This window comes from Mixophyes fleayi, chromosome 8 (genome assembly GCF_038048845.1).
Source record: "Mixophyes fleayi isolate aMixFle1 chromosome 8, aMixFle1.hap1, whole genome shotgun sequence".
Classification (NCBI taxonomy): Eukaryota; Metazoa; Chordata; class Amphibia; order Anura; family Limnodynastidae; genus Mixophyes; species Mixophyes fleayi.
This window is the reverse complement of record NC_134409.1, coordinates 66,314,176-66,331,984: the sequence shown is the minus strand read 5'-3', so window position 1 is coordinate 66,331,984 and position 17,809 is coordinate 66,314,176. Positions and strand designations below refer to the sequence as shown.

Sequence of the window (17,809 nt, the reverse complement as noted above, 5' to 3'; positions counted from 1 at the left end):
TCTATTGAAAAGCCTCTAGAATAGTGTTGGTTAACCTGTGACACTCCAGGTGTTGTGAAAATACAAGTCCCAGCATGCTTTGCCAATATATAGCAGCTTATTGCTGGAAAGGTATGCTGGGACTTGTAGTTCCACAACACCTGGAGTGTCACAGGTTAGCCAACACTGCTCTAGAATATCTTTGAGGCAAAGGGGAGGAGAAAGATCAGGCTGCAATTGGAGATAAAGTCAAGTTCAACAGAGTTAATTTTTATTTTTTTTGAGAATGAGTGTTTAAAAAGGGCAGGGTGGTTTGTCAGGTGAGAGGGAGTGGAGAAGGTGAAAGAGGAAAGGGTTGAGGGGGCAGGTGGAGCTGAAAGAAGGGCATGATGGACTCCATCTCAGAGATGAGGGGGAAATGAGGACATGGCAAAGCAAGAGGAGACTGAAGGAGATTTCATCTGATTATTTAGAAAAAGTTTTGGAATTATTGTTATTTGGAAGTATTGTTTGCATACCGCAGACGTTGACTTTTGTAATGAGGTTGCAGGAAAGGTTCATCTTGGACAACTTCCATGCACGTGTGCTACTCTAGTGTGTAACTTTTCTGCATGTCCTTTGCAGGAATAATAGGAATTTTATACTTGCATAAATCTTAAGACCATTGTGGGACACCAGGACCATTGGGGTATAGTTTAGAAGGTTCAGGCACGAGGGTACTTTAAGAACTTAAGATTTGATGCTAGCTCCTTCCCCTCTCCTGTTAAGCCTTAGTTTAAGTTTAACCAAGGTCCGCAGAAAAGGACACAAATCAAAGAGGAACAAAAACAGAAAAAGAGGAAAAAAAAACCCTCCATAACCAACCTTGAACAGAAAACACACACCACACAAAAGAGAAACGAGAGTATCAAGGGTGGGCGCCCGGTGCCCCCCAATGGTTTTATGCAAGTATAAAAATCCTATTTTCTCCCGCATCCAATGGGGGGAGAAACCGGGAATATTATGGATGTCCCAAAGTCCCTATCACGAGAGGGAGTGCTCGGAATAAACAGCACAAACCACCCTACTACCAAAATGGGCATTCTTGAATGCAAGCACATGAAACCAGTAGAACAGAGGAAAAGTTATAACCGAGGAACCAGTTGCTGCCCAACACAGGTGCAGTCAAGGCACCATGACGTGCCCAACAGGAACCACTCACTGATCTTGAGGAGTAAGCGAAGATTTTCCAGAGCAGACTGCCCTGTGCCACCATAATCCTCATAAATTACAGATATAAGCCACCAAGCAACAGTCAACACAGAGGCTGGCCAACCCCTCCTGTGCACATTGTAGAGGACAAAATATGCTCAGTCTTGCTCCCATCTTGGGTCTTACACACGTATGTACGCAAAACTCTGACCACATCCAGAGAACGAAGAGAAACCTCATCCTCTGAAAACAGACATTTAGTCAGGGCAGGGATGGCAGTATCATGAATAATGTGAAACTGGGACACCCCTCTGAGGGTAATCTGGTGCCATCAGAATGACTGGAAGACCTTCTCTCTTCATTTTCAAGACCCTCGGAAGCATAACAACCAGAGCGGACAGGTATATCGCCAGGGAACAGTTTACCAAGATCATCTCTTGCCCTGGAGCAGAAGAACTCGACTTTGTGTTTCAACAACTCACAAAACACCTTTGGATGATGGAGACCATTTACCAAAGTGAAGAGTCTGCCAGCTCAGAAGGCCAGCCTCCCAATTTTCCACCCCTGGGATGAAAAAAATCAGTCAAGATGGCCCGAACACTAGTTTCAGCCCACTAAAAGATCCTGCGCTTCTATCATGACTAGAGGACTGCTGTTGCCGTCCTGGTGATTGAGGTATGCCACCCTCGTGGCATTGTCCAACTGTATTTCACTGCCCTGCAATGGAGCAAAAGGTTTTGCACGGACTAGAACGCGAAACATTGGTTGTAGTTCTAACACACTGATTGGAAGCTTGGATTCTTCCGCATTCCAAAGACCCTGAAAGCAGGCATGAAATCAGAAAGTACCCAAACCCCGAAGGCTTGCATCCATCATCACCAAAGCCCAATTGAAAATAGGTGATCCCTGCAGAGATGGTCAGTCCACAGCCACCAAAGGAGCAACTGACGCACCCGAGGGGAAAGACTAAACACCTGACTGGAAAGGTTCCACTTCGAGAGGAGTTACCCAGAACCTTCATGCAGAAGTGTACAGAAGTCTGACTAACAGTCAAGGGTCACCTTACCATCTTCCGTAAGGCCAGACTCTTGTTCAATAGAAAGAACACCCAGCCATTTGCGGGCGTAGAAAGAAGCCCCCCGGAACCCCTCCAAAAAAAAAAAAAAAAAAATCATCCCTTGGGACAGCGTCAATTTGGACATCCTGAAATTGAGGATCCAACTGTGGGACTCCAGAGTCTGCACAGTCACCTGGATATGGGACAGAAGAACGGATGGCAACTCTGCCTTAAGATCATCCAGGTAAGGGCTGATCGTAACTCCCTTTGTCTGTAACAATGCAGCCATGACTGCTGCCTTGACCTCGGTGAAGAGCGGTGGAATCAAAGCCAAACCAAAACAAAAGAGTCCAGAACTGGTAATGGTCCAATTGAACAGCAAACTACAGAAGGGACTGATGGCCCTCCCAGATGGAAATATGCAAATATGCGTCCCTGATGTCCAGAGACACCATGACTTTGCCCTGTTCCATGCTGCGAATTACAGGATCTCAAGGACACCATGTTCAAAGTGGGCACCTGCAGCTGGGTGTTCAAAGATTAGAGGTTCAGTATCAGTCTGAACAAATGGTCAGGCCTTGGAACCAGATACAGGTAAAAAAAATACACAAGAGAAAAAAACACACCAAACCTCCAATTTTCAGGGACCGGAATCAAGGAGTGGATGGCCTCTCACAAAGCCAGACGCTTTTTCAGAGTTGTGGTGATGCCTGTGAAAAAGAATCATTTGAATCAATACCCAAAAGAGATCTATCATATCAAGTCATTCCAAAGGCGACAGTTCCTAACACCTGGTTAATAGCCTGTAATAATTCCTCCCCAACCTGACTGTCAAAGCGAACTTACAATGCAAAAGACAAGTCCTCCATGTCTGACTCAACAACCACTTCACTCTCTGCCTGGGAAGAGGAGTCAGAATCCAACTTACTTCCCAGCTGGGGCGCCACCACCAGCCTGTGCTTACATGAGGAAGACAGCGTAGTGGATTCCAACATCCTCTCTAAAGAGGGGGAAACCGAATCCAGAACTTGTACAGAAAGCCTCTAGACCTCTGACCCTAGCCAGTTCCACAGATACTGCAGGACCCTGGCCTAGCGAAACTGAAATGGGATTTGTCAGAGTAAGCAGGCAATTTATGCCACAGAGTCAGCTAATGACCTAATCCTGGCAGGTTCTCCAGATTCGGGACCAGGCTGTGCTAAAGTCAAAATAGCACTTTGTCTGGCACAGGTAAACTTCATCAGAGAGTCATGACAGCCTTAACCCTCCCTCTGACATAATATACACAGATAGGATAAGCACAAAAGAAAAAAAAAAAAAAAAAAAAAGAAGCAGCACACTATCCGTGAAAAGAAAGTGAGCCTGCAATACAGCCACAGAACGCAAACAGTCTGAAGGACTAACCACTCAAAAAACAAACTGCAAAGACTGGGTACCTTACAGATTTAAGGAAAAAGAAGGAGTGCTGGAGCTCCAATATGGCTGCTGTTCTGGTGTCTGTACATGAGGAGTGAAAGACCACCAGGGCAGAAGTTCAGGGAGAGGGAAAAAGCACCCCCTCCCAGGGCCTAGAACTGGATTGGAAGCTGTCCAGAATAACATCCCCTTCCACCAATCTAGTGCCTAAGCATAGGATTACATGAAAAAATAGTAACCCCTACCTCACCCAGTCCCCTAAGGAAATTAATGGCTACCGCCACAATAGAGGCAGGCGTACCCCATGTCCACTGCAGCTTGCTAAATCCCCCTCTACCAGTACTGTGCTGGTTATACTTCCAGACCGCAGCTCCTCTGTTATGTGGTGCGAAGATGGCTGCTCTCCTGCCGCCTTTGCAGAAAAACGCCGGGCACAGTCTGCGGAGACTCTGGCTGGCTCCTCCAGATGAGTCCAGTGGTGAAAGTGTGTGGGGAGGTAGGTGGCAGCAAAGACACCTCCACTGCATTTTCGGTCCCCACTCCAAGGAAGTGTTAATAAATAAACTGGAAGTGTGCAGAAACTTTTTCATATGCTACATTCACAGGGTTTGTTTTTTTTTCGATCTAATAAAACCAGTAAATAGTAATTGTGCAAAAAGATGCACAACTGTCAATATGAAAAGGGGCGCTTCCATTTTTGGATACAACTGTAAAATACACATACAGCTATAGGTTGGTTAATTAAGGAATTTTTCAACTGTATACTGAAATTAATTGAAAGGTCATTCTACAATTATCATTTCTGGATAATTTGTTTGAGTAACATTCTTCTGAATTATTTATCTTTTGTGTGTCACATACATAGCAGTAGTTTAAGATGTTATTCAATACGATTGCTTTGCGAGAAAAGGCTGTTGAGTGTGGGAGTACCTAAAGACAATTTGTGCCTGTACAGAGACTCCTTTACGTTACAAGTTATGGTTTTCCTATTTGGCTGCAAACAGAGTTCAAGCATTTTGTGTGTCATGAGATTACCCATACATTTCAGTACCATTTATTTTCAGCAACATCAAGGATATATGACTTTTCTATGCGGTGTAAAAATAAAAAAAAAACATATCCGACACCAGCCTAAGATGATACAATGATTCTTTATAAATACTTTTAATACATTCTCATTGAACATGTAAGATTTTGGAAACATTGAACATAAGGAATATTTATTAAACATAATTACTCTAGGGAAACTTAACAGCTGAATGATGTACAACTGGAGCAAGTGTGTCTACCACATCTTAATTTGTTTCCATATTCAATTACAGTAAGTATATTAGATGAAATATATGGACTTAATCATTCAGACTTTTGACTGATTTACTAGAATATATTAAAAGGGTTAAAAATCTTTCATCCACCTACTGTATTAAATCTTTCCAAATAGCTGTCATCACCAAGCAGCACGTAGGCCTTCAGTAAATATTCATAGTATGAATCTATTCCTGCACCCACACCGCTGTCTTAAGAGAAAATACATTTTATACATACATGCAGGAAAATAATAAACAACTGAATACTTACTGCTAGGCAGTCTATACATGCTACCCATTTATCAAATTGAAAAGGCAAGAATAGAGGTCACTTACACAGAGTTTTATTAATGTAAGCACAGTGGAAGAATTGCATAAATGTGAACCTCAGAAAAAATATGAGCACTATTGAAAATAAAGGCCTAAAATTGTTGCATCAAAAATGAAATGTGTCAATGAGAAGACGATCTGAGTTATATGGAAGATATAATTTTGTGGAGGTCATTCATATTGTAATCTTTTCAATAATCTAAAACATTTTCCAGGCTTGACATTTAATGATCCAACCCCCAAAGTTTAATGTTTACTGACATTCCCATGTACCAATGGTGTGAATTGTGAAACATAAAAATTGTTCACAGGAAAATTGAGTGCCCTAGGAGCATGATCAGTTAATAACGGATACATTTTAGAGATCCCTTCAAATTGTAATAATGTTGAAATCACAAAATGCTTTTTAATGACACAATCACAGCCGACTAAAATCTGCCTTTTATGATGAAACAATTTTATACTTACCTTTGCGAACCCAGTCTCCTGTATGAATATTTATTGTTACACCGACCAAGTTACTACTACGTTGCCTCTTCTCCCAGAGAAAATCTAGCGCTTTTCGGGCATGTTCCTATTTGGACAGAAAAGTCAGCAACAATCAAAATTAAACAAAGTGAACTTACATATCTTCCTTTTTATACACTACTCCACAACATTCCGATAACCTGAAATGTTTCCAGATAACATGACAATGTGGCAGATTACATTTTATTTTGTTTGGATGAGAAACCACCTGTTGTGTGTGCAAACTACTCAACTCAGCTTCTGAGTTAAGTCTAAGATTGACCCACTCCCTCCCTGGGGCTGGCATTCCACATATATCAACAGTGCCTGCGTGACAGTGTAGATGTGATGGACGGAGGAAGAAGACACAGGAAAGAACATAGTGCATTGTAACAGTTGACTGAAGCCAAGTAAAGCTAAAATATAACATAAACTACATTACATACTCTCTCCTGGGCAAACAGGTGTGGCAGAGGGGCAACATTTTTTTTTTTTTTTTTTATAATAAATGCATAGGGCACTAAAAGTAAGCAGCAATTACCAACTTGCCCACAGGTTCCTGCCCAGGTTGTTGAGCTTAGAACTTGTAAGGCAGATTATAACCAGAGATGGTCTCCAGGTGACAAGGAGGAGGAAACAGTCACCAGCAAGTACTCAGTGGAACATTCAGCCACATTAACTGTACCATTATACTATCCATATGGAGACTAGACTACAACAGCTGTGAAGTGGCTAGCTATTCCTAATATGCATATACACTCACTGCAGTTACATGTGAGTATATATGTTACAACACGGTTGCTTTTTATATTCATTATCAACCTAGCAATTATTCTTATGTCCATTGTCTATTCATGTTATCTAGCCATCCTACTTGGATTGGGACTGGATTGACAAACAGAATTTATTGTTTTCGTGATCTTGCCTGAGCCTGTTTACTCACAGCTCTACATGTATATGCTATTTGCAATTGTGTTTACTTTTATGTAATATCAGTGCACTGATTGTATTTTATCATTTGATAATACATGACTATTTATATTACTGCTGTTAAAACATATATTTGTTTTTGACCTTGGCGTCCAGGGAACCCCCCTTTTCAATATCTTGGAGTTGGGGAATGTTAAGAGGCATATTCAGTGCCGTAACTAGCCATTTTAGTGCCCTGGGCGAGACAGGGAACCGGCGCCCCCCATCTAAGTGGGAGTGTCAATTGTCGGGTGGGTGTGGTCAACCTACTGTGGGGGCGTGGCTAGCACTTTACAAGTTCTAGACCGCACTGAAACCACCTCCCTCTCCATTATTCTTGGTCTGGCTTTGTAAGGATCTTTATGTAATAAGCCTCCATAGAATCAAAGTACTTTAAATGCAGCTATCACATGCTAGCTGTATAAAAAAATTAATTGGTTATTGAAATAAAACTCACTGAAACAAATTAAAACATAAATGTAATGGTACCATCTGTATCACACTGCCCCTTCATCCCACTGTGCTCTCCATAACAGTTTCTCCTTTATCACACCGTGCCATGGAGCCATCTCTATCATTGTGCCCCCTTGTCACCATCACACTAAATATAATATATATAACACAAAACAAATGGGAGGGGACGCCAAATAGTATAATACTGTATATAAAAATACAGAAAGGTGTACCAAAAGTCAGAATCTTAACCACTAAATAGGTATAGACACTCAGGTAATAATAGTGGATCAACAGGAAGAAGGAAATGAGGAACCACTCTAGAACACCAGCGCCGTGCCAATATAATATGCGTACCAGATAAAAGATCTTTAAAGCTTATCTGTAGGTATAACCGGTATCTTCACCAATCAAGTTGAGCCTTATTACCCCATGGGAATAGCAGATGCTTCATACAATGTTGAAAGGTTCCAGAACTGGCACTTCATATATACTCAGTAGTATTCAGGATAATGGAGAGGAAGAAACTCACATAGTGTAATGCTGTATAGCAATACATTTATTACATAAATAATGTGGATGTGCACTTACATAAAAAATATATATATATATATATATATATATATATATATATATATATATATATATATATATATATATATATATATATATATATATATATACATATACATATACATATATATATACACACACATGTACACACACACATACAATATAAAGAGCCTCCTAGTGTCCGCCGTACCTTACAGAGAGCATTCCTGTGACCGCCATACCTTACAGAGAGCATTCCTGTGACCGCCATACTATACAGAGAGCATTCCTGTGACCGCCATACTATACAGAGAGCATTCCTGTGACCGCCATACTATACAGAGAGGATTCCTATGATCACCATACTATACAGAGAGCATTCCTATGACCACCATACTATACAGAGAGCATTCCTGTGACCGCCATACTATACAGAGAGGATTCCTATGATCGCCATACAATACAGAGAGCATTTCTGTGACCACCATACTATACAGAGAGCATTCCTGTGACCACCATACTATACAGAGAGCATTCCTGTGACCGCCATACTATAGAGAGGATTCCTATGATCACCATACAATACAGAGAGCATTCCTGTGACCACCATACTATACAGAGAGGATTCCTATGATCACCATACTATACAGAGAGCATTCCTGTGACCACCATACTATACAGAGAGCATTCTTGTGACTGCAATACAGATAAATACCTCACCTGAAATTAATAGACCCCACCATTAAATTAAAAAGCCCCATCAATAAATTAAATTGACCCACCAGCACCCCACAAATAAACTAGTACCCATTAAATAATTAGCCCCGCCTAAACGTCACCATTAAATTAATAGCCTACCTCCCACCCATGTACTAAGACACCCAACCTCCCTACCCTCATATCACACATTATATTAATACATACCCCCCTTCCCTCACACATTAGGGCAGCATACCCCCCCATCCCTCATAAAGCATAGCAGCATCCCCCCCCTCCATAATAGCAAGATGCAGCACACATTCCTCCCCTCCCTAATAGCAGCACACATTCCCCCCCTCCCTAATAGCAGCACACATTCCCCCCTCCCTAATAGCAGCATACATCCCCTCCCCCCCTCCATAATTGCAGCTTACATTCCCCCCCTGCCTCCCTCCATAATTTCAGCTTACATTCCCCCCCCCCTTGCCTCCATCCATAATTGCAGCTTACATTCCCCCCTCTCCTTGCCACCATCCATAATTGCAGCTTACATTCCCCCCCTCTTGCCTCCATCCATAATTGCAGCTTACATCCCCCCCCCTTGCCTCCATCCATAATTGCAGCTTACATTCCCCCCTCCCCTTGCCACCATCCATAATTGCAGCTTACATTCCCCCCCTCTTGCCTCCATCCATAATTGCAGCTTACATCCCCCCCTCCCCTCCATAATTGCAGCTTACATCTCCTCCATAATTGCAGCTTACATCCCCTCCATAATTGCAGCTTACATCCCCCTTCCCCTGCTTTGAAACTTACCTCCTGTCCAGCCGTCGCTGCCTGGCTCCTCTCTGCTTCTCTGCTCCTCTGCTGCCTAGCAACGTCATGACATCAGACGCTGAGGCAGAGGGCAGAGTTCAGAAGGGGGTGGAGCCGGGTGCCGGCCGCCATCTTGGATGCGCCGGGCGGCCGGCAGTCTGAATCTGAGGTCTGTTTAATTTTTTTTTTTTCTTTTCACTCCTCACACAGAAGTCGGTGCGGGCGGCCACTGCGCCCCCTAGGGACTGCGCCCGGGGCGGCGGCACCGCCCGCACCGGCCTCGTTACGGCTCTGGGCATATTAAATTACATTCCGGGATCAGGCTACGTGCAGCCACCTTCTTTCCCATAGCGCTACACCACAGATTTCCATTCATATCCCATAGGGATGTAAGCTTGCAAGCAGGGCCTTCTCACCTCTTTGTCTGTTTTACCCTGTTTGTTTATTAGTTTACTGTGTTTGTCCCCAATTGTAAAGAGCTACGGAATATATTGGCGCTATATAAATAAATGATGATGATAGGGTTGCGAAGGGAAATCCGCGAAGTGGCGGTACCGTAATAGCACTTTAAATGCGTGGCCATGATTCAGGAAGATAACTAAATATGCCACTAATTGTTTAACAGTTCAGTTGATAGCTACTCCCCTTTATACACCCCACCCATCTGGACCGAACCTCAGTTTTGAAACAGATTGAAGAGAGATGGCCTAACTAGGCATAACAGAAATACCTAGAAAGTAAACAATCAAAAAGTCAAAACAAAGAGGGCCGCAGTGTCCCCCAATGGACTCAGAGAAATGGATTTTACAATGAGTAACAAATCCTCTTCTCTCTCTCCTGCCATTGGGAGGACACTGCGACCATGGGACATTCTAAAGTTGCCCCTAAGGGTGGGATTGCTCTAAAACAGTTGCACGTAAGACAGTGCGCCCCAAGCTAGCAACCCAATTTGCAAAGCCCTGTAACTATCTTAACTAATCTGAAAAAGGTGTTTCCAACCACATAGCAGCCTGGCACAACTGTTCGGCCGCAGCAACATGATGCACTGCTCAGGACGCACCAACTGCCCTGATTGAATGGGCCTTCGAGCCAATCTGCACTGGAAGCCACCTCAATGTAAGCCAAACGAATAGTGAATGTTCCCCGATTAGCAATAGATTGCTTAGATGCCGGCTAACCATGCTTGAGCAGATCATACAGAATGAAAATGGTTTTAGTTTTACGAACTGAGGCAGTACGGTCCTGAAATTGGAGACTTAGGAGAAAATGTTGGAATGGCAATCTCCTGGTACAAGTGAAAACCTGAAACCACCACCAGCACAAAAGAGGGCTCAGTGCCAAGTATTGCCCAGACAAAATGGAAAAAAAAACACCACACAGAAAAAGGGGGTTACAGCACAATGTCCCCAACTTGGACAACGACAAGCAGAAGCGATAGCGAGTAAAAAAAACAAAAAAAAACACCACCTTCCAGGTAACATAACAGTATCAACTGAATACAATGGCTCGAAGAGCTCTCTAGTAAGGATCTACAGGATGTATAAAAGGGGAGGGGGGGGGGAGATAAAGATATAGAACCATTTTTAGGAAGGTATGCAAATCTCTCATTAATGGCAACTTGCACTAAAAAAATATTTGAGGGCGCCAAAACTTGCATCTTCAAAGAAGAGAGACTGAGACCCGTGTCAAAACACTCCTGTATGAAGGATAACAAGCGGGAAAACCTAAACTTGGGCAGTGTGAAAACTGACTTTCACACCACTGAAAACAAACTTTCCATACACGGTAGTAACTTGCAGAAGGTTATGGTTTCCTAGCCTTAATCATAGTCTGTACAAACTTGTGTGAAAAACCCCTGGCCTGAAAGGATCACGGTTTCATTAGCCACATCAAAGCCAGATGACTTGTAGCAATGAAGAGCCAGAAGATCTGGACAAAGCGGCAAGGCAGATCTATGACAATCCCTAGGATGCCGAAGTACCATGTCCTGTGCTGCCAAACCAGAACCACCACAATAACGAGCACTCTCTCTTTAGTTTCTTTAACACCTGTGAGAGCACTGGAATCACCAGGAACATGTACATCACACGAAAATTTCCATAAAATAGTCATGGCATGCATGTACCTCACTTTAGGGTATCTGTACTTTGCAGAATAGATTTGATGTCTTGAGATCTCTCTCTGGCTAACCCCAACGTTGTAAAATTTGAGCAAACACCTTTGCGTGAGGGGACCATTTCCACAACCGGGTTGAATGAGGCAGATATCACTGGAACTTGGCATTCTGCCCAAAACATGATCCATACCAACTTCCGCATGGACAATTCACTGCATAGTCACCAAGATGGTTCAGGTAGGCTGTGTTGCATCGCCCAATTGGATTGTCACAGCCATAACCCCCTGACTCTGTACAACCACTCTGAAGATCGCTGAAAAAATTACTCTTGGTGATACCAGAGGCCCCGGAACTGAAGAGAATCTATGACTGCTCCCCACCAGGACAGACTGTCATCTGTCACTACCAATTTTGGAAGGACTGACTTTTTGTAAGATTTATTCTGGTCAACCACCATGTGAGGAATAGACATGTGGCCATGGACAAAGTGACGATCTGTCTGCCCAACTGAAGGGTGGACCATTTCCTGAGAAGCTCCTGCTGAGGCAGCCGGGAATAAAAATGTGTGAAAGGAACCGCCTCAAACACAGATACCATAGTCCCACCAATTTCATGCATCTGAGAAGAGACACTTCCCATCTGGCCAGTTAGGCCTTGTCTTGTTCCAAATGTTAAAGACTTCTGGAACACTTTATAGAAGTTGAAACTGAGAAACCTAATCTGTAGTGCTGGAATCAAGGAAGACTTGGAAAGATACGGCTGGGTTCTCAATGTTCCCAAAATCTGGATAGCCAGCAAAATATGCTGTTGAAGGTCAGGCGTGGACGGCGCCTTTAACAGGTCATTCAAATAAGGTGGGCATAATTTTGGTGAAGACATTTGGTGCGGTTGCTAGGCCAAAGGGTAAAGCCTGAAAGTGATAGTGTGCATCGCACACTGCATATTGAAGTAAATGCTGATGCCCCTCCCATATGGGACTGTAAAGGAACTTGCCTTTTATCATACCTGCAATCTACGACAGCAACAACTCCATCTTGAAACCACAGAACTCGAAATTGTTTTGGGACCAAAAAGAGGTTTGGGGTTTTCCTCCACCCTCAATCTTGAGCTGGAACCGGAAGCCAGAACCTTTCGAATAACTTCCTTGAGGGCCAGTCTTCTGTGCCAGCAGGTGGGTAGGCCTATAAACAATCTGCAGTGGGGAAATTTGATGAGGTCTGATATAGTACCTAAGTACCTTGTCACTACCTACCGAACCCAGGCATCTGTGGCAGAAGCCAGCCATTGGTCCTGAAACTGTAGAACACAAGCCCCCACCATAGTAAAGTGGTGACTCATCCTGTCACACAGAATTCTTTTCTGTCAGGTTGGCAGCACTGCATCTGGCCTACACCCGTTACTGTGAAAACTTTGTCCTTCTGAAGGAACGAAAGGACCGAAAAAGTGGTTGTTTTGGTCTAGTATTGCTGACAGGCAGAAAGGAGTGCCTCCTGTAGATACCTAAATGATCTAGTCCAGTTCTGAACCAAAATAGTAATACCCTCAAATGGTAGACATTCCCATGTTCATTTAGATCAGGCCTGTCCAACCTGCGGCCCTCCAGATGTTGTGAAACTACAAGTCCCAGCATGCCCTTCCAGCTATCAACAGGTTGTCTACTGGCAAAGCATGCTGGGGCTTGTAGTTTCACAACATCTGGTGGGCCGCAGGTTGGACAGGCCTGATTTAGATTCTAAATCATCAGCAAAGGAACACCTGGTCGGAATTAAGAGTGCAGAGAGTCTGAAGGGGCCAGAAACCGCATTCAGAGATGCCCAACCGTAAAAAAAAAAAATCAAAATAAATCAGAAGCTTCTAGAAAATATTCAGCCAATACCATGTACAAGACGCACCTTGTTCCCAAAAACATGGGTTCTAAAAACTGGGTGCGCCTTATACAGTGGGGCGATTGAAGGGGCTTGCTGTCGGCGGTTGCACACTATGTGCAGGTCCGTTCGGCAGGGAGAGTGTGCTGGCCAGCTGCTCCGATTGTGTTTTAAAACACCATCGGAGCCTCTCTCTCCCTGCCTGTCTCTGCCGAACGGACCTGCACATACTGTGCAGCCGCCGGCAGCAAGCCCCTGCAATCTCCGCACAAATTTCGGGGCCAAAATTAAGGTGCATCTTATACAATCGGGAAATAAACACACTAATATAATTATATTATAATATAATATAATATATATATAATATATATATATATATATATAATTTATTTGCGCACACACTGTAAATCTAGACATACATGAGATAGTCATGATTAGCAAAGAAGAAAGTGAAATAGTATAAAAAAAAAAAAAATAGTGTTACAGGATATTTTGTTTGTGAACAACAGCTACCAGATAAGGGAGCACAGCAGTACAGAATGACCCAGTGTAGAGAGAAATGGCATTTCCACTGAGAAAGACGGAAAGGACACAGGCTTACACCAGTAATACCTTCCTCCGACAGCGCTTTCAAGAATTGCTGTGTATATGCTCTTGTTTCTCTTTTGTTTTATGCTCTCTTCACTCACCGCTCATGAATGCAGCCCCAGCCGTAGTCTCCAAAAACGGCTGCAGTTCTTTGGATAACATTGTCAAAGGGGAAACAATTTGCAGCCTGCATGAGCTCCTCTCCATAAAGTGCAGTGGCTGTGTATAGCCCATTTGCACTGCGAGCCCAATGTGGACATGGAGGGGAGAGGGCTGCATAACTGCCTTAGGTGAGGGAATCCAGAAGGCTGCTCACCTCAGCTCAAGGACCCAGAGTGGGTAAAGCCCACTGGCTAGCCACTCCTTGGGAGGTGTCCTTGAACCTAAATAAATGAAAAAATAAACAAAAAGAAAAAACACAAAAAGCAAAACAAAATATAGGGTGACAGTCCTAAAAAAGAAAGAGGGAGGGGTGTAGTAGGGAAGAGCTATCCACTCAACAGTTTAAAATTTAAAGTGCCCTTGCTTCAATTCCACCTACTATACCTTATGGTTACAGTGCCCCCCAAAAGGCAGGAAAGAGTGAAGGATAGATCTTCAAGGCTATCCCTTCCATTACTATTATGTAACATTGACCATTGATGGTTAAAAGGCAAAAATCTGGATACAAAAGATTTAATTAACATAATTTATCATTTAAACCACTAAAACAATTCTTTTAACCAGTAAATGCTGCAGAAAGGGACAGACCAACCTCAAATATTGATATTCCAGTGAAACGGCTGAGTGCAGCAAACTCCAGGATGAGTGTTCCTGCACATGCTGTACATGTGTCAGTTTCAGTGCCTGTCCGTGCCTCAGGCCTTCTGATACCAAACTTCAAATTGACCTTCAAAAAAACCCAAAAAACAAGAGTAGCACAATCTATGAGTAACAGACAAAATATCCCTCTCCAAGTCAATATAAACAGAGTTACTTTCAAAGCAAAGTCAACAGCTACGGTAAAGAAAGATAAACATGGACATATTAATTTTAATGTTATAGGGGTTCATAAAAATAACATTTCAACATATTGGGAATAAATACAACTAAACCAATCATGACTATAAATTACTACAGTGCCCAACACTGGGAAATACAGAGCAAATATAGGACAAAAAAAATGCAGACAATGAAACAAACGGTAGGGGGGCCTACTTGTTAAAGCATACAATATATAATGGGAAAAGGGAGTGAGTGTGGCTGAAAGTGAAGATTGGGACTGTAGCAATGGTGTATCAGTGTGATTAATATAAGTGGGAGTAGGTAAGCTCTAGATAAAATGGTGGTTTTGAGAGAGTATTTAAAGATTTGAAAGATGGGGGAAAAAGCCTGAGCAGGTGTGGTAGGGAATTCCATGGGTGAATAGTGGCATGAGAAGTCTTGTGAGCAAGAGTGAGAGGTCGTTATCAGATGAGCATGGTGTAGGTCAGAGGCAGATATAAAGGTTGTGAAGGAGAATAGGAAGATTGGGCTTTCTGCAGCATCTAGTATGGATTGAAGCATGGGGAAAGGGAAGATAGGCAAAGGAAATGCTGCATAGAAGGAAATTGCAATAGTACCGGTGGGAAATAATGAAGTAGGGTCTCTTAACTATAGTAATCAAACTAAACAATATTACTCCAAAAGAAGGCAGGGCATTTCTGGGACATCTAAACTAAAGCGAACAGGTACCCTGCTGTATTAGCAAATATGTAAGTGTGAGCAATTATTTATATCCCGCAACACATCTACAATAAAAACAGATAAATGTAATTTTTATTTTGAGCATGAGCATCATAAAGTGCCAAAGATAATACATGCATTGTCTACAAGTTTCCAACTCTCCAAGGACTATATGGAATGTTCACACACACACACACACACACACACACACCCTGTAAAGCTTACACTATCACAGTTTATTGTATAATTTAACATACCCTTGGATAGGGAAGGCCACTTGTAGTGTTGAAAGCTGGAAGGAGTTTGTAGCCAAGCTCTTTAGCCATGTGCAACAGTTCATCATTGTACCACAACATGCGCTCTCCTCTTTCTTTCAGCATGATGGCAACAGAGTGTCCCCCAAGTAGACCACTGGGAATTTAAAAAAACAACAAAACAAAAAAAATAAAAAAAGCACACATTAAAATTGGACTAATACACAAAACAATCAAGAAATCACAAAAATATGAAGCACACACATAAATCTAGAATATATACTTACCCCAACACGCGAATATTTGTCTCAAATACAGAAACCACAATGTCATTATCTAAATTTACATCATTAATTACTTTCCGAACAGCATCTTCAAATTCTTGGGTTTTGTTTAGCACCTAAAAAAAAATATAATAATAATATTAACCTCAGATTACAGCAGGGCTGCTTAGATATGTAAAAGATCATCATCAACATTTATTTATATAGCTTCAGCAAATTCTGTAGCGCTTTACAATTGGGAATAAAACAATACTGGGTAATACATACAGAGGTAAGAGAACCCTGCTCGCAAGCTCACTCAATTACAATGTAGAAAGCAAAAATAGGTTTTTTTATAGCATGAAAAAAATTAATAGGCAATTGTAACATTGAAGCAAAGGATTGCATGACTTTGCATAACCTTGGATTCGTGTGCACACATGGCATATACATTGTAGAGTGTTTTTCCTCCCCTTATCAGGAAACCCTGCTTACTTCTTCGTTCAGACTATACCTGTCAGGAATATTTTTAGGTTAAAACTCTATAGCAGAGTTACAACATACAGATTATTTCACAGCACTTAAAGTGTTAATAAAGTGTTAATACAAATAACAGATTCCTGCAGTAAAGTAAAGCTCATCAGCGCTGAGAACCATTTTCATACTGAAAAAACAAAGGATGTTTTAAGATCTACTGAACTACCACCTCTGTTCAGCTGTGGGACCCACAAAGCTAACTGTCTTTGCTTTTTCAACACCTGTTCAGTTGCCAACGGAGTTCAATTGTGATTACTATTGCCATCTATGTCTGCTGGACCCTCTACAACCAACTCTCAGTATCCTGGACTTCGTCATGTCAGAGCTACAGAAACTGAATACTCTATTAACCCAAGCCAGGGGGTGGTAAAGCATCCTTCACCCCTTCCATTGCCCTGCACCATTTGGACCAAGTGTTCCTTTCCACTCTCTCATTACCTGTCCTAACTAATACACCTTCACATTTCTCCATCATGCACCTACTCAATTTACACTCTATTCTATTAAATATCACCATACTTCTATTCAAACTCCTCTTTCACAATCATCTTATTTCTTCCTCCCCTATTAGGATTTCCCCTTCACTACTTGCCTCCTCACTAGTCTGAACACATGAATTGTTTTGTCTCCTGCACCAACCAGCCTACATAAATAGAAAAAAACTCACACCCACAAATCTTCCTTGCATGTCATCTTCCTCGCAATGTTCCTTCTCATGGCTGTTGACGACATCTCACTTAACCCTGGACCCCGTACAATCCCCACTCTGCTCATGGTCCTCGCTCCATGCAAAACCTTTCCATTCACCCAGTACTTGCAATCCCACTACCCTTATCCACATATCTCCACTACTCTCTATTACCTTCACCTGTGTACCATGTAATGCCAGATCTGTTTGTAACAAACTTGCATCCATTCATGATCTATTTATTTCTAAATCCCTCAATCTCCTTTTCGTTACAGAAACTTGGCTCACCTCCTCATCACTACATCCCCGGCAGCTCTCTATGGGTGACTCTCCCTCAGTCATACCCCCAGACCCGGAAACAAACAAGGTGATGGGGTAGGCATTCTACTTTCTCCAAGTTGCAACTTCCTAGTCATACCCTCTGAACCCTCACTCTCATTCACTGTCTTTGAAGTCCACACTATCATTCTATTTTATCCTCTCCACCTTCGGGTTGCTATCATTTATCACTCCCCAGG

At 42.5% G+C, this 17,809-nt stretch overlaps 1 protein-coding gene across 1 annotated transcript in view; it reads right to left on the bottom strand.

Moving 5' to 3' along the window:
• EDEM3 (ER degradation enhancing alpha-mannosidase like protein 3) overlaps window positions 1-17,809 on the bottom strand; it is a 65,840-nt gene that overhangs the window by 30,228 nt on the left and 17,803 nt on the right. The window contains exons 5-9 of the mRNA XM_075182665.1: window positions 16,091-16,203; window positions 15,807-15,960; window positions 14,600-14,734; window positions 5,749-5,854; window positions 5,063-5,160 (exon numbers count right to left, since the gene is read on the bottom strand). Of these exons, the coding sequence (XP_075038766.1) occupies window positions 5,063-5,160; window positions 5,749-5,854; window positions 14,600-14,734; window positions 15,807-15,960; window positions 16,091-16,203 (606 nt within the window). The remainder of the gene's footprint in view (window positions 1-5,062; window positions 5,161-5,748; window positions 5,855-14,599; window positions 14,735-15,806; window positions 15,961-16,090; window positions 16,204-17,809) is intronic.